The 16,386-nt window shown below is 42.8% G+C and overlaps 1 protein-coding gene across 8 annotated transcripts in view; it reads left to right on the top strand.

The window, feature by feature from the left end:
* UVRAG (UV radiation resistance associated) overlaps window positions 1–16,386 on the top strand; it is a 300,321-nt gene that overhangs the window by 260,105 nt on the left and 23,830 nt on the right. For 7 of the 8 annotated variants that reach the window (XM_045038710.1, XM_045038712.1, XM_045038709.1 and 4 more), the window contains exon 14: window positions 6,947–7,038. In XM_045038710.1, coding sequence (XP_044894645.1) covers window positions 6,947–7,038 — 92 coding nt within the window. Of the gene's footprint in view, window positions 1–6,946; window positions 7,039–11,926; window positions 13,058–16,386 lie in introns of those variants that run through there. The other variant, XM_045038711.1, reaches the window with a different exon arrangement.

Below are 16,386 nucleotides of genomic sequence, written 5' to 3'. Positions count from 1 at the left end.
TTCCCTTATCCTGGAGGAGTCAGAGAAAGCTACCTACAGGAAGTGGAACTTGTATCCACACCTTGAGAACAGATGGAATATTGCCAGATGGGGGCACCTGGATGGCTCAGTCAGTTAAGTATTCAGCTCAGATCTTCATCTCCGCATTCCTGAAATGGAGCCCCGTGTTGGGCTCTGTGCTGACAGTGCAGAGCCTGCTTGGGATTCTCCCTCTCCCTCTCTCTGCCCCTTCCCTTCTCTCTCTCTCTCTCTCTCTCTCTCTCTCTCTCTCTCTCTCTCTCTCGCAAAATACATAAAGATAAAGAAGAGAATATGGCCAGATGGAGGATGCCTAGAGAGAGACTTAGAGACAGGAAATAGAGCTCTATTGAGTACTCTGTAAAAGGCTGTCCAGAAGGTTGTTAGCCAGTATGAAAAAGCTGTTATGTATGTAGGGGACTGCATGATAAACAAATTGAATTTACTCATTTGTGTCATACTCGTTTATGTCAGCTCCCCATTGAAATGCTGTTTATTAGTGGCACTAGATAAAATAATATAAACTTGCAAACTCATGGGGTTGAAGAGAACAGAAGAGACGAGAGTGAGTGACAGTCAACAAAATTTTAGAAAAATGCAAACAAATAAATGAGTGATAAACTGAGTTGGCAGAATGGAGAAAAAGGAAGCCTAGAGCCTTCAAGTAACCATGTAATTCAAGCCATAGCCCTCCAGAAGGACTTGGGATTTGGAGGTATGAAGTACCTCGTAGAGTGTAGAATAAGGAATAGGTCTAAAAAACAGGAGAATTGCTTGAAATTCTATAGAAAGAGAAATAAGATTGCCAGTTCACTTCATCCACACTTCATAGCCAAGCAGTTACCCCTGCACACACCCCAGTGGGAGATTGGAGGTTTACCTTCTGAAAAAATTGAACCAGAGAAGCTCTGAACTCCGAACTGCCCGGTACGCAGGGTCAAGAAATAAGATGCCTTACCGAAAACGAGGGGATTCAGTTAAAGTCCAACATACCAACACTGAATTCCCCCAACCGCTTTTTCCTACTCTCAGAATGGAATCTAGATTATATTCCTGGGCAGAAGATTGGAGGATTCCCTCTGGAGAAATATAGTCCCAGCAATGAGAACTACTGGGATTGACGTGTGCCCCACAGAAAGGGCTAGGCTTCAATCCTCACTCGCTCTACAGTGAACCCCCCCCCCCAGTCAGCAAGCACTGCATAGACTATCTGATGAGCCTTTACAGTCTCATTCATAATGCCGTGAATGTTTTTTCAAACCTAAAAGAAAAAGGAGGAAGAAGAAAGAAACCCAGAAGTAACAGAAAGTAGGGAAAGAGCAGATGACAAAATACTACTGCTGCTAATAACAATAAGAAGAAAAGAAGAAGGAGGAGGAGGAGGAGGAGAAGGAGGAGAAGGAGAAGAAGAAAAGAATTAGGGGATAACAGTTTTCATATTGAAAGGCCTCACAATGTGCCCAGCACAATGAATGAAAAACACCAAAACAGAGGCTTAGCACTGTGAACTTTTAAAATACTGGGGTTAAAGAATAAAATCCCAAAAATATCCAGAAAGAAGAATCAACTCACATACAAAGGATCAAGAATCAGAATGTTACCAGGTTTCTCAGTTCCCATATGCACAGTTAAATGGCAGTGAAACAGGGCACGCCTAGGTGGCTCAGTCGGTTGAGTGCCCAACTTCGACTCAGGTCATGATCTCGTGGTTTGTGAGTTCGAGCCCCACATCGGGCCCTGTGCTGATGGCTCAAAGCCTGGAGCCTGCTTTGGATTCTGTGTCTCCCTCTCTCTCTGCCCCTCCCCCACTTGCACTCTGTCTGTCTCTCTCTCAAAATAAATAAACGTAATAATTAAAAAAAAACTTTCAAATAAAAAAAGATGGCAGTGAAACATTATTTTAGAAATTTTGAAGGGAAATTATTTCAGCCTTGAATTCTATACCCAGACAAACTATCATTCAAGTGTGAGAATAGAATAAAGGTATTTTTAAATATTCAAGGTGTCAAAAAAGATGCCTCCCATGCTCCCCTTTCCCAGAAAACTGTTATAGGATATGCACTACCATGATGAGGCAGTAAATCAAGAGAGAAGGCATGAGATCTAAAACAACAGCTTTGACACAGAAGAGATGATGGGGAAGGAAAGTTCTGAGAAGGGAGCAGTGGAGAAGGCCCCGAGAGCAGCAAGTTCAGAATGGAACAGAGAAGAGGGGTGCTTCCAAGGGGGAAATGGACCTGGTAGGTTATGTGGTGTATTTAATCAGACTGAGAAGAATTTTAAGGTTTTGTTCTAGTTTTGGGGGGGATCTAGTGATAAGTATATAAGTACTCAACAATTAACACTGTCTTCAAGGTAGGTACCCAACAACTAGGAAAAATGACAATTATCAGTTTAGGAAAAGCAAACCCAAAAAAGTACAAAAAAGGAATAGTATGTTGTTACATGGCTTAGCAGTGAAAAGTATTTCTGCATATATAATAAGGTAAGCACTAAATATTGAGCTAACAAAAATTGTGATATTTAATATCTTGAGGGTGAAGAGAAGTATATTTGGGAGGGTAGAGAGTTAAATCCTCACATTCTTTAAGAGAAAGTCATAGGTGATGTATGGATGAGGGAATAAAATGTTTGTGTAAGGGAAGAGTAATATAAAAGCTAAATTTTCATTTTTCATAGTAGGAACACAGTAGATGATGTTTAAAACTGGGAAGAATAGGAAAGTTAATATAATCGTACTATTTAGAAATATGAAGGTGAGGAAGTTGTTACTGAAGAGCAAAGAATTTGCTTTTTCATTATAAGCCTTATAGCACTTTAGACTTACTAAACAGTACATGTACTTTATTTTTAAATTTTAATATATATATGTATTATGTGTGAATTTTTTTGGTTTTATATGTTGAAAATTAAAAGGGTGACATGGTAGAAAGAATTTGGAGTTGTTATTAAGAAATCATAGCCAAGGGGCACCTGGGTGGCTCAATCAGTTAAGCATCTGACTTTGGCTCACGCGCGGTTCATGGGTTTGAGGCCCGTGTTGAGCTCTGTGCTGACAGCTCAGAGCCTGGAGCCTGCTTTGGATTCTGTGTCTCCTCCTCTCTCTGCCCCTCCCCTGCTTCCGCGCTCTCTCTCTCTCAAAAATAAATAAACCTTAAAAAAATTTGTTTGAAGAAATTCTAGCCAAAAAAAGAAAAGAAACTCTAGCCTTATAAAATCAAAAACCAAGAAACGGCAAGTGTTGACAAGGATGTGGAGAAAAAGGAACCCGCATGCACTGGTGGAGGGAATTCAAACTGGTGCAGCCACTGTGGAAAACAGTATGGAGGTTTCTCAAAAAATTAAAAACAGAACTACCATGTGATCCAGCTCCACTACTGGGTATTACCCAAAGAAAACAAAAATACTAATTCAAAAAGATATATGCGTCCAATGTTTATTGCAGCATTATTTACAATAGCCAAGATAGGAAACCAGTATACACATACACACAATGGAATGTAAGATGTGAGACAGACAGACACACACACACACACACACACACACACAGGAATAGTACTCAGCCATAAAAAGGAGAGATCTTGCCATATACAACAACATGGATGCACCTAAATGAAATAAGTCAGTCAGAGAAAGACAAATACCATATGATTTCACTCATATTTGGAATTTTAGAAACAAATGAACAAAGCAAAAAGAGACAAACAAAAACAGACTGAAATACAGAGAAACAGAGAACATTAACTGGTGGCTGCCAGAGGGAAGGTGGGTGGGGGATGAGTAAAATAGGTGATGGGGATTAAGAGTACACTTATTGTGGTGAGCACCCGAATAATGTATAGAATTGTTGAATCGGAAAAATGAATGTAGAATACACAAATGTTGAATGTTGAATGTAGTTAACATAACAAGTATGTTAATTATACTTGGATTTAAAAAATTTAAAAAAAAATTTTAAATCCAGCCTTGGCTTGATCCCTGATCAGCTGTGACCTTGGGCAGGACACTTGCCTTACTGAGCCTTAGTTTCTTCATTTATGAAAGGAAGGAGGTTGGAAAAATGGTCTCCAGGGTCTCTTTAAGATATAATGTCCTAGGATTCTGTGATTAAAAAAGATAATGCTATACAGCAAATGCAGGGTTAAGACCTGGGTAGAGACTTAGAATTCCCACATTTTCCTTTTTTGGTTGAAATCAGACTTGAAGAAAAAGTTTTGTTGTGGTCTGTGAAAAGAATTCAACACCCACCTTCCATTGTGGAGCCTGCAGCAGGCAATTGACTATGTACTGGCTCAGGGACACATAGCTTAGTGTTATTTCAGTATGGGTGTGTGTGTGTGTGTGTGTGTGTGTGTGTGTGTGTGTGTTTGATATTTAATATTTTTCAGTATGAATCACAGGTGAAATTTCCATGCCATGTGTAAACAATTTCACTTTTTTATTGAAACAATGAATTCAGGAATGTCACATTGGGATATCAGCCATTTTACTTTTATCAATGTATGGAAAAAATGCTTTTATACTAATATAAGAAATGATGTCATTTAATATGGAGTAGATCTTATAATTCAAGGTCAACAAATCTCAGGAGGTGATTTAGGTCACCAAGCTAGCTTTGGAAAAGGAAAAGAATATTTTCCCTTTGTCTTCTCAAGTATTTCAACCAATTTTCTTCTCAGACTTTGGGGTAGATAGTGGAATAGCATGGTTGTGAGAACGAGGCTCTAGCTAATAGTATCTCTGCTATGAAAACATGCGGTCCTGGGGAATTTATTTCCCCTTTCTGGGCTTCAGTTTCCCCATCTGCAAAAGAAAAGGATTGCCTTAAATAATATTCAAAATACCTTTGAGTTTTAACATTCTCTGTTTCTACTTCCTTATTTTTTGTGTATATTCAGACCATTCGAGAGATCTGGTTAGGCTTGGGGGTTTTCCTTTAGCGGTTCAGGGTAGTGAGAGTAGACTCTGTTAGTGTCACTCACACTTAAGTAAAAAAATCAGTTAAGTAGTAGATACAAACAAAAGAAAAGTTTGATTTTGTTGTTGTTGTTATTGGTAGCGGTTTTATTGTTTCTTTTTTTAAGATTTTTTTTTATCTTTAAGTAATCTCTCCATCCAATGTGGGGCTCGAACTCACAACCCCGAGATCGAGAGTCGCATGCTCTACTGACTGAGCCAGCCAGTAGCCCTAGTAGTGGTTTTATTTTTTAAGAGAGGAAAATATTTAGAAGTTTGGCTTAGCCACTTTTAAATTTAGGTGCTGGAAAAGTAAAACTTCAAGACTGATTATCTTTCATGTGAGTACACCAGTGTACAGCTTACAAAGTACTTTCTTCATATATATCACATCATTTGAAAAATACATTTCCACAGGGCCTTGTACATTTGTTGTGTATTTTTTTTAACGTTTATTCATTTTTGAGACAGAGAGAGACAGAACATGAATGGGGGAAGGTCAGAGAGAGGGAGACACAGAATCTGAAACAGGCTCCAGGCTCTGAGCTGTCAGCACAGAGCCTGACGCAGGTCTCGAACTCACGGACCGCGAGATCATGACCTGAGCCGAAGTCAGACACCCAACCAACTGAGCCACCCAGGCGCCCCTATTGTGTATTTTTTTTAACGTTTTTTTATTTTTGAGAAGAGAGAGACAGAGCATGAGCAGGGGAGGAGAGAGAAAGAGGGAGACACAGAATCTGAAACAGGCTTCAGGCTCTGAGCTGTCAGCAGCTGACATGGGGCTCGAACTCATGGACCTCGAGATCATGACCTGAGCCAAAGTCGGACGCTTAACCGACTCAGCCACCCAGGCGCCTCCATTTATTGTGCATTTAATGTTGTGTGTGTGTGTGTGTGTGTGTGTGTGTGTGTGTGTGTGTGAGAGAGAGAGAGAGAGAGAGAGCACGTGTATGAATATGCACATATATTTAGATCGCTGTTGTGACCAGTTAAAAGCAAGAGGTAGTCAGAGACAGAGTTAGAGAAGGCAAGGAATAGACAGATGAAAACCATTAGCAAGTTGCCCAAGGTACATAGAAGGACCTAATTTTAGAAAATCAACTCTAGCAGAAATAAGTAAAACTAAGACCAGATCCATCCACAGGCCATAGTTTCCTCATACCAGCTCTACAGCTGTAAGTCCTGGTTCTGGACAAGAGGAAAGTTAGGAATGAGAGAAAAACAGAGCACAGCTTCTATCAAAAGTGGCTTGCTATTTATTTGTTTAATAAGCGTTAACCGAGCCCTAGCACTGTCAGACACTGTTGGAAATTAGAGATGAGCACGACATTGCCCTTGGTTCTACAAAGGGGAAGGTCAGGGAAAGAAGGGCTGAATGTGCCCAGAGTATCTTCTGCCAGCCTTCAGTATCGAAAACCAAATACTGGTTTTGCAGTATGTGTCCCTGGAGTTAATGTCAGCAAACCCTGCAGGGCTCCTTGAAATGTGCTAATTCCATACGTGGCCATTCCTTGTCTTCTCTAACTTTAGGAGGCAAGGAAGCAGGAGAGGAAGAGGCTACTTTTTAAATACCATCCTGGGGGCACCTGGGTGGCTCAGTCGGTTGGGCGTCTGACTTCAGCTCAGGTCACGATCTCGCGGTTCGTGAGTTCGAGCCCCGCGTTGTCTCTGGGCTGATGGCTCGGAGCCTAGAGTCTGCTTCGGATGCTGTGACTTCCTCTCTCTCTGCCCCTTCCCCGTTCATGCTCTGTCTCTCTTTCTCAAAAATAAATAAAACGTTAAAAAATTTTTTTTAAATAAATAAATAAATACCATCTTGAAAGTATGGTCAACAATATTGGAATCGTACATTTACATTTCCTCTCTGAGAGTTCAAAAGAAGAAAAAACTTAGTGAATGGATCGTGTTTGGGAAGCATTGCCTAGTATCTGCCAGAATTTCTTTTAATTCTGTTTTTCCACCTTTGCAGCTAAGATATCAACATGGACTAGGGACTCCAGACTTGAGGCAAACCCTCCCTAACCTGAAAAACTTCATGGAGCATGGACTAATGGTCAGGTGGTGAGTACCTTTATCTCTGACACCCAGAACCTGGGACGTGGATAATAATCGTAGAAACTTTCCTGGCTTCCTCATCACTCCACACGTGCTTTCTTTGCTAAGATACCTGAAGGAAAGGAAAGGCAGCCATTGTACGTGTGTGTGTCTACACCCCAGTCTGGTTTAGTGGAGTGAGGCACCCTCTGGAGGGGCGCAGGTTCGAGGGGGTACTGTTTGAACACTGGGAGGTTGGCTGGGCGAGGAATCCTTGAGCGTATTGCTGAGGCAGAGACTGGGGGACAGCCAATGTGATCCACAGAAGGGAGACAAGGAGCCCCTGGGGCTTCTTCGAAGAGCCAGCGAAGGACATAACTACAGCATGAGCTTCAGGATCAGTGGCTATGAGAGTTAAGGGAAGAAAGCAGACAACAAATAGGTCAGCTTGACAGACCCAGTCTGAGACCAGGAGGCCCATGCCAAAATGTTTCTTATATTTGATGTCAGTGCCTGTCGGACCATAAGGGCAAGTTGCTGTTTAAAAATGTTTTGTCGGGACAGACAGAACTCCTTTACAAAGAGAAGGGGAGAGGGAAATTCTGTTGCAAAGAAGACATTAGCTTGATTCACCGACTTACATGGAGAGCTGTTGGCTCCAGCCATCTAGTCATTCTTGAAGTCTGAATTCTCGGATGATGGGCAGGAACTTACAAAATCACGTAAATGGAAATCAAGCCTTAAGAGCTACAGAGCTGGGAGCAGTATAGTTTCTTCTAAAGAGCACTGGCTTCTCTTCCCACTTCTTTCTCCAGCCTGCTGGGTGAACTTGAAGTTTAACCTCTCTGAAACTTAATTTCCTCATCTGTAATCCCTGCCCTGCTCATCTCACCAGTGTGTGGTGAGACAGAAAAACTATCTGTAGGGAGGAAGGTGTAAGATTGGTTTCATTTTCTTCTGTGCCACAAGGATAGGCCTTGAGAGTAATGAGAAAGCGACGTCTTTAACTGACCTCTACTCTGACATCTTTTATTTTTGTCCTATGTGATCCTCAAAGTGCAAGTTCTGGATGTCTGATCTTAGATAGGACCCCTATTAAGCAAATGAACAATTGTTTAAAGAATTCTACTTAGAATATCAAAATATTTTATAAAAGCTTGGTACTGATATGGACCCGTGTGCCCTGAGGCATCAGGAATAGGAATTGAGTCTTAATGTAAATAACGAGAGCCAGCAGACATTTACTTAGTGTTGTCTCTGTGTAAAGTTCTGTGATAGGCGCTCTGGAGAGTTAAGCCCTCAAAGAATCTGTGATCTCGTTGGAAACCAGATACGTAATTCATGAAAGGTTTCATAATGCAAATGATAAATAACCTAAGATAATTTTTTAATTTTTTTTATTTTTTAAGTTTATATATTTATTTTGAGAAAGGGGGGAGGGGCAGAGAGAGGGGGTTACAGAAAATCTCAAGCAGGCTCTGCACTGTCAGCACAGAGCCCAATCCAGGGCTCGAACTCACAAAAGTGTGAGATCATGACCTGAACTGAAACCAAGAGCTGGATGCTTAACCAACTGAGCCCCCCAGGTGCCCCCCTAAAATAAGTTTTTTTAAAAGAAGCAACCCACAATACTACCTGACTAATCACTAAATGAATCTTGCTCAGTCCAGACAGCAAATTGTCCCAGTATTATTTATTGAAGAGTCTGTCTTTTGTCCACTGTTTGTTAATGCCATTTCTTTCACGTGCCAGGTTTATTTATATACATGAATCTGTTTCCAGGCTCCCAATTCTGCTCCTTTGTTTTATTTGTCTATCTGTGGGCTAATACCACATTTTTAACTATGACAAGATGTAATGTCTTTAAGTCATGTTGAGGTTTGAGGATACCCAATAAAAAGCATCCTTCCTCCCCCTGATATGTGGAGCCACTTTAGAGGGGATATACAAAAGACAGAGTCATAGAAGTCAAAATGTCAGTTTCATTACTGAAAAAGCCTTTTGGAAAATGTGGATTCAGATCTAAAATAAAAAGGGTTTGCAAAAACATCACTCAATGTTTATTTTTGAGAGAGAGAGACAGACAGAGAGCACAAGTGGGGGAGGGGCAGAGAGAGGGAAACACAGAATCAGAAGCAGGCTCCAGGCTCCAAGCTGTCAGCACTGAGCCTGATGCGGGGCTTGAACCCACAAACTGCGAGATCATGACCTGAGCTGAAGTTGGAAGCTTAACCCACTGAGCCACCCAGGCGCCCCTCATCACTCAATTTTTTTTTTAATTTTTTTTAACGTTTATTTATTTTTGAGACAGAGAGAGACAGAGCATGAATGGGGGTCAGAGAGAGAGGGAGACACAGAATCCGAAGCAGGCTCCAGGCTCTGAGCTGTCAGCACAGAGCCCAACTCAGGGCTTGAACTCACGGACCGCGAGATCATGACCTGAGCCAAAGTCGGACGCTTAACCGACTGAGCCACCCAGGCGCCCCTCTCTCATCACTCAAAATAAAACTTCCCCTCACAGTCGCATCGTGAACTGGAGAACCGCAGGCTTTCCTCACAGAGGCAGGCCCTTGACCACTCTGCAGAGAGCAGTCACAGACTCCTATAGGAAACCAGATGGGGCTAAGCCAAGAGTACCCAAGTTTTACTTTTCCCTCTAAATTCACCCATCAGAAAAGACCCTTCTTCTCGAAGAGAGAGAGAATGGAGAGAGGCCAGAAGTGCTACACCTAAATCATGTTCCTTCATAGCAAGGGAAAAGGAAGATACCCCCAACTTTCTTGATATCTGATAGGGTGAGGCTCCTACTTACAGTTCTTCAAAACTTTTGGTTTTTCTTAAGAATTGTATTTGCATGATTTGATACTATGATACCAAATCTTCCTTACTGTGAACTTGGTATCTCTTTATATGTTTTCTTTCCTTTTTTTTTTAAAATATTTATTATTTTTGAGAGAGAGAGCACGTGCATGAGCAGGGGAAGGGCAGATCCTCTGAAGTCAGCTCCACGCTGACAGCAGAGAGCCCAGTGCGGGGCTCGAACCCACAAACGTCGAGACCATGACCCAAGCCAAAGTTGGGTGCCCAGCTGACTGAGCCACCCAGGCGCCCCCTTCCTGTTTTTTTTTTTTTTTTTTATCTTTATTTTTGAGAGAGAGAGAGTGTGTGAGCAGGGGAGGAACAGAAAGAGAGGGAGACACAGAATCCAAAGCAGACTCCAGGCTCTAAGCTGTCGGCACAGAACCCGATGTGGGGCTCAAACTCATGAACCCACGAGATCATGACCTGAGCCGAAGTCAGACAGTTAACTGACTGAGCCACCCAGGAGCCCCCCGCCACCCTTTCTGTTTTTTAAAAATACCTCAATGAAGGTTTAAAATTTTCTTCGTAAGATCTTATACATCTTTTATTAGGTAGCTTACCATTTTGGTTGCAATTATAAATTTTTCATTAGAGCATCTAACTTCTTTGTGGCTAATACACAGGAATACCACCGATTTTTATATTTTGAGAGTGTGTACAGCAACCTTGGTAACATTAATTCTAGTAGTTTGTCTTAGATTCTCTTAGATTTTCTATGTATACAATCAGTGTTTTAGTGAATGACGGCATTGTTTCTTCCTTCCAGTTTTTACTTATGTTGCTTTTTCTTGGCTTCCATTTTATTATGGAAGAGGAACACTGACAGTGAATACCCTTGTCTTATTCCTGACTTTACAGAGAATGCTTCTAACTTTTCACCATTAAGTACTGTATTTATTGCACGTTTGGATAGATAGCCTTTATTCGCGAAAGGAAGTTTCTCTCTATTCCTAGCGCAACTAAGAGTTGTTTTTTTAATCACGAAGGTATGTGGTTTGGGGGTTTTGTTCTCATTTTTTTATTGTCTGACAATCCCCATCACCTGTTTCACCCATCCTCCTCTCACCTCCCCTCTGGTGACCATCAGTTTGTTCTCTTATGGTTGAGGGTGTTTCAAGGGCGCCTGGGTGGCTTAGTCAGTTAAGTGTCTGTCTTTTGATTTCAGCTCAGGTCATGATCTTGCAGTTCACGAGACTGAGCTCGATTGAACTCCGCTTCAGGCTCTGTGCTGACAGCTCAGAGCCTGCTTGGGATTCTGTCTCTCCCTCTGTCTCTGCCCCTCCCTTGCTCACATGCTCACTCTCGCTCGCTCTCTCTCTCTCTCAAAATAAATAAACTTTAAAAAAAAAAAGTGTTTCTTGGTTTGTCTCTCTTATTTTTCCTTCATGCATTTGTTTTGTTTCTTAAATTCCACATGTGAGTGAAATCATATGGTATTTGTTTTCCTCTGACTTATTTCGCTTAGTGTAATATATTCTAGCTGCGTCTACCTCATTGCAAATGGCAAGATCTCGTTCTTTTTTATGGCCAAATAGTATTCTATTGTGTGTTTGTGTGTGTGTACTGAGTGTGTGTTTTTAATTTTATCAAATGCTTATTCTGAATCTATTGCGATAACACTATATTTGTTCTCCTTGTGTTAATTAGTGTTAATGCGTTTTCTAATGTTAAGCCATCTTTGCCTGCTGGGACGTGCTCTATCTGGTCGTCATGTATTATTTTTTCCTATATTGTTACACTCATTTTGCTAATTTTTAGAATGTCTACCTCTGTGAACTGAGGTGAGACTAGCCTAGAATTTTTCTTTCTCACATAATAATCCTTGTCTGATTGGGTAACAAGGTTTTAATAGCCTTATAAAATAAAGTAAGGATCTTTCCCTTCTTTTGTATTCTCTGGAACAGTTTATATAAGGTAAAAAAATCATCTATACAGCGAAGGTCTGATAGAACTTAGCAAAAACCTAGTGGTTTTTGTTCGTTGAGAGAGGAGGGTGCAGATTTTTAACTACTGATTTAGTGATTATAGTTCCATATATGTTCTATGTTTCCAGTTTCCCATGAACTCACTCTAGTCTGATCCCCAGTGCAGTCGGTAGACGGAAACTCCTTTTATCTAGGTAGATATCTGCCGAACTCTGTGTTACAGAAAGGGCACTTTTCTGTCCTTATGCTGTTCCGCGACTGGCATTTAGCCTTGCTTGAAGCTTTCTCTTCTCTTGGCTTCCTTGACGCTAACTACCCTCCCCTGGTTTTCCTCCCTTCAGCTGCTCTGTCTCTGCTTGTCATGTTCCTCCTCCTCTACTTGATCGTTAAAAATGGAGCTCTCCGTGGCCCCATCTTAGGTCTTCCTCTCTTTTTTTCTCTCTACTCTCTTCTCATGTGATCTCATCCATTCCCTCGGCTTTGAAAATCGTCTATGCACATATGACCCCCAGAGTTACATTTTCATCCAGACTCTCTCCTGACAACTGTGTGTAGCCAGAGATCGACTTAACACCCCCCCCCCCCCGCCCCGCACCCCCCTGTAGAGCATCACAGGCGCCTCAGCCTGGACATACCTGTAAGTGCCCTTCGTCTCTCTTCCTGTCAGCAAACGCTCACATCAGGGCATGATCCTTGATTCCCCTCGCACCAGATCTAGTCTGATTCATCAGCAGACCCTGTCATCTCTCCCTGCAAAGTGTATGTCGAATCCGACCACTGCCCCCCGTGTCTACTACGACCACCCCAGTCCAGGGCACCACCTTCTCTTGGCCGACACTGCACTAGTTCAGTTTTTCTCCCTAACTTCACTCTTGTCCTGCCTCTCTTCATTCCCCACAGTAGCCAGAGTGGCCTTTTTACATTTCAGCTGTATCTTAATTCCTCCCTGCCCTCAGTGGCTAAAATAAAATTCAGGCTCTTTTCCGTGGTCTTCCTGCCCCCTGCCTCCCCGCTGCCTCCTCTGACACCACTCTCCCCTCCTCTCGCAGACGGTCGCTGTCTGGCCTGTCTTGTTACATGAACAAGTTCTTTTCTGACCCGCTGCTCCTCTTCCTTCTACCACCGTTCTCATCTACCCCCTCATGTGGAGGGGACAGTCTTAGAAAAGGCACAGTAGCTTTATTGGCCAAGGACAGACCACCTTGGCTATCGTACATGCTCACATTAGGAACAGAGAGCTTATATAATTTGGGAACCCTTTTCAAGAAAAAGAATACAGAACTACAAATACAAAATTAGAAAAAATGTAAATACTTGGGGCTCCTGGGTGGCTCAGTCAGTTGGGCGTCCGACTTTGGCTCAGGTCATGATCTCGCGGTCCGTGAGTTCGAGCCCCGCGTCGGGCTCTGTGCTGACAGCTCGGAGCCTGGAGCCTGCTTCGGATTTTGTGTCTCCCTCTCTCTCTGCCCCTCCCCTGCTCATGCTCTGTCTCTCTCTCTGTGTCTCAAAAATAAATAAAAACATTAGAAAAAGAAAAAGAAAAAATGTAAATACTTAAAATGGAAAACAAAATGGCAACAAATTACTGGAACTTGAGAGATTGGATTCCTTCCTTCTGAGATCTCATTAGAGAGAGATGTTCATATAGAAATGCTTCCACATTGCAACCCGCCTGCCCTTCCCCTCCTAAAACACTGACATTTCCAGCAATTCTCACTTCTAAGGTACAGAGGAAATAAATGACTTTCCAAACGTGGTTGACCCATGAACCTATAGCAATAAAACTAGAATCTGGGCCTCCTGGCACTGATGTAGTGAACCCATTGAGCCCTAAACTCACACATTTCGGCAGTGCCCCTCCGTGCCAGCATTCACATTAACGCTGAATGAGTAGCAGGTACCCCTTTCTGGTGCTGTCATGAAGAATGGGCTACAAGGTAGATCCGAAGTACCACCACATGAGCGCTACCGAATGATTCTAAGCAAAAACCACCACAGGAAGCCAGCCTGGAAGTTACAAATGCAAACAAAGCTGGAGCGAGCACTTTTAGCCTCTGAGGAAATCTGAGAATTTCCGAGAGCGACCGTGGACTGAGGACTTCCCTCCCAAGCCTGTGCTCCTTAGGGCAGAGGGTAAAAAAACTCACACTCCCGAGGGAGCCTCTTACATCTTTTGTAAAAGAAAACACTTCCATTTTCTGTGCGGTTGTTACCATTCACAGACTGGTCCCTGCGGAAGCAGATTTGCTGTGTGTGCTTTTGGTGTCGAGGATTCCAAACTGGCGGAGGAGGGTCGGTGCGGCCGCTGACTCCCTCCTCATGGTGGGCTTCAAAGCCGTGTGACGGCTTGTTTGTTTGGTTTTTTAAAAGACAACGTTATGAAAATTTCCTGGGTGACGCGATTTTTCTCTTCCGCGTTCCAGGATTCTGATCTAATATCAAAAGCAGCTACCTGCCTCATCCTAAAACTGACGTGTTTTCCTCACGAGAGGGTTAGGTGGAGCACGGTCTGAGTGCATTATGCTAGGTCTTTCCAAAAGGAGCCGCAATTTGCTCATCCTCAGATCACCAACCCCATTGTAACTGCCAAGCAACACAACTTTGAAAAGTAGACTTTCAAGTCACAGGTTGTGCTCTTGAGTATTTTGGTTAAAAGCCACCAGCGTGCCATTTAAACATCCCGTCTTACTTTTGCTACCGACTGCCAAGTCCAGGGTTCAAATTGACATGCACACGCTCAGCTGATGCGAGTGCTGAATTACGGTCGGGGAAGAATGTCGATGGAAGCTGCTACTTGACGCCTGCCGGTAAGACGGTAAGTTGCAAACCGAGTTGGAGAGATGATGTGCTGTGGTTGTTGTGAACGGGCTGTGTGATGGGGCCCCGGCATTCAGGTCCCGGGACAGACTATGTCTCTCCTCTGTTCTCTCACCCCTTCTCCCCTGACCTCCAGATAGACCACGCTCACTTCTGACCTCAGTTCTTTACTCAGACAAGTCCCCACTGCCTAGAAGAGCCTGCCCTTGCCTCCGCTCTGCCCAAATGTTGCTCTCTCACTTTAAGATCCAGCTCACATCCTGCGTCATTCATTCATTCACTCTACAGGCACAGTGGCAGATACCGAGATAAATATATATTCCCTCAAGAGCATAGGTTCACTTCTCCCGCCAAGTCTTAGCCACTAGGCTCTTGAGCAGCTGGAGGGTGGGGACTGTGTCTTCCTCATCCTGATACCAGCCTGCTATCAGGGAAGCCTAAAATTATGTGAGTAAACGAACTAGCCATCGTCTTATTCTATTCATGGAATGTACTCCTTGAACATTCGGAGGAAGTCATTGGCTTCCTTGGGGGCTGTGGGTGAGACCTGAGACCTGAACAAGCCTTCATTAATGAGACAGCATTTAGGGGATCTGGAGCAAAAGAAGGATTTGGACGTGTGAAGGTTGGGGAATAGGATCGGGCAGGTCAAGGAAATAGTTGCCCAGTTATACCGAGCCTGGAAAGACTATGGGTCGGAATGCCGACCCCACCACTTACCGTCTTTGTAATTTCAAACAAGTTTAAGCCGTCAGCTTATATTTATCTGTAAGATGGAGTCAGTAGTGCCTGCCTGACAGAGTTGCTGCGAGGATTAAATATATAAAGTCTAGCATACTGCCTGGCACACAGCAGTGGTCACTGAGTGGTAGCGGTCATTGTAAAAAAGTAGTGGATAATTGAGTCACAGTTTTTATCTACACTGTAAAACGTTAATCCATTCTTTGTTAGAGGTGTTTCGTTTTTCCTTTAAAATCTACAAATAGGTATAGAAAATGGTTCCCGGCTCACATTTTTTAATAGCGGCTCATGCCATCTTGTATGTTAATGCTGCAAAATAATCATCTTCCCCCACTTGCTTTCCTTAAGTCCTTTATAAAAGTCCTTCTGAAGCCATGGAGGTAAATACCCTGCAAATCTGTTTGCCTACCTACTTTTTCTGGTACCTGCCTTCTTAGGTACCTCTCACATGGAGTCAGAAGTTAATAGTTAATAGTAAATCTCTTATTTGCATAATGTTCCATGTTTTTATTTAAGTTTGCTAGAACCCTGTGGGGGAGGCAGGCCAAAGCTGATGAGCACTATTTCACAGATCAGAAAACCGAACCTTAGAAACGTGGAGTGGTCTGCCAAGGTCACATGCTCCTAAGTGATGGGGGTAAGGCCAGAAACCCAGATATCTGACTCCAAGTCCCTTGTTCTTTTCACCACACCGTGCCGCCCCTTCTTCGTCAGTGGCTATTCTCCTTCTCTGCCCTTTCCCGGCTCTCCTGTCTCTGCATCATTTAATTTCTAGCACCTATTACCTTCCACAGGGAAATCCACCAAAGTCAAGTCCAGACATGCACACGCCACAACATGGAGGCCGTGGGTTCTGGTGAAAACATTCTTTGTAGCTTATCCTGCCCCATTTACTCAGAGAGGTAGGAAACTAAGAGTCATAAAACTTGGTGAAGGATGTGAGAACTTAAGACCAAAAGAAACAAAATGATTATATGTTTCAAATCTACTAATGAAGAAACAAGAAAACTGATGGAAGCACATGGGTTAG

Source organism: Felis catus, chromosome D1, assembly GCF_018350175.1.
Source record: "Felis catus isolate Fca126 chromosome D1, F.catus_Fca126_mat1.0, whole genome shotgun sequence".
Taxonomy (NCBI): domain Eukaryota; kingdom Metazoa; phylum Chordata; class Mammalia; order Carnivora; family Felidae; genus Felis; species Felis catus.
This window is presented reverse-complemented; position numbering and strand designations above follow the sequence as displayed.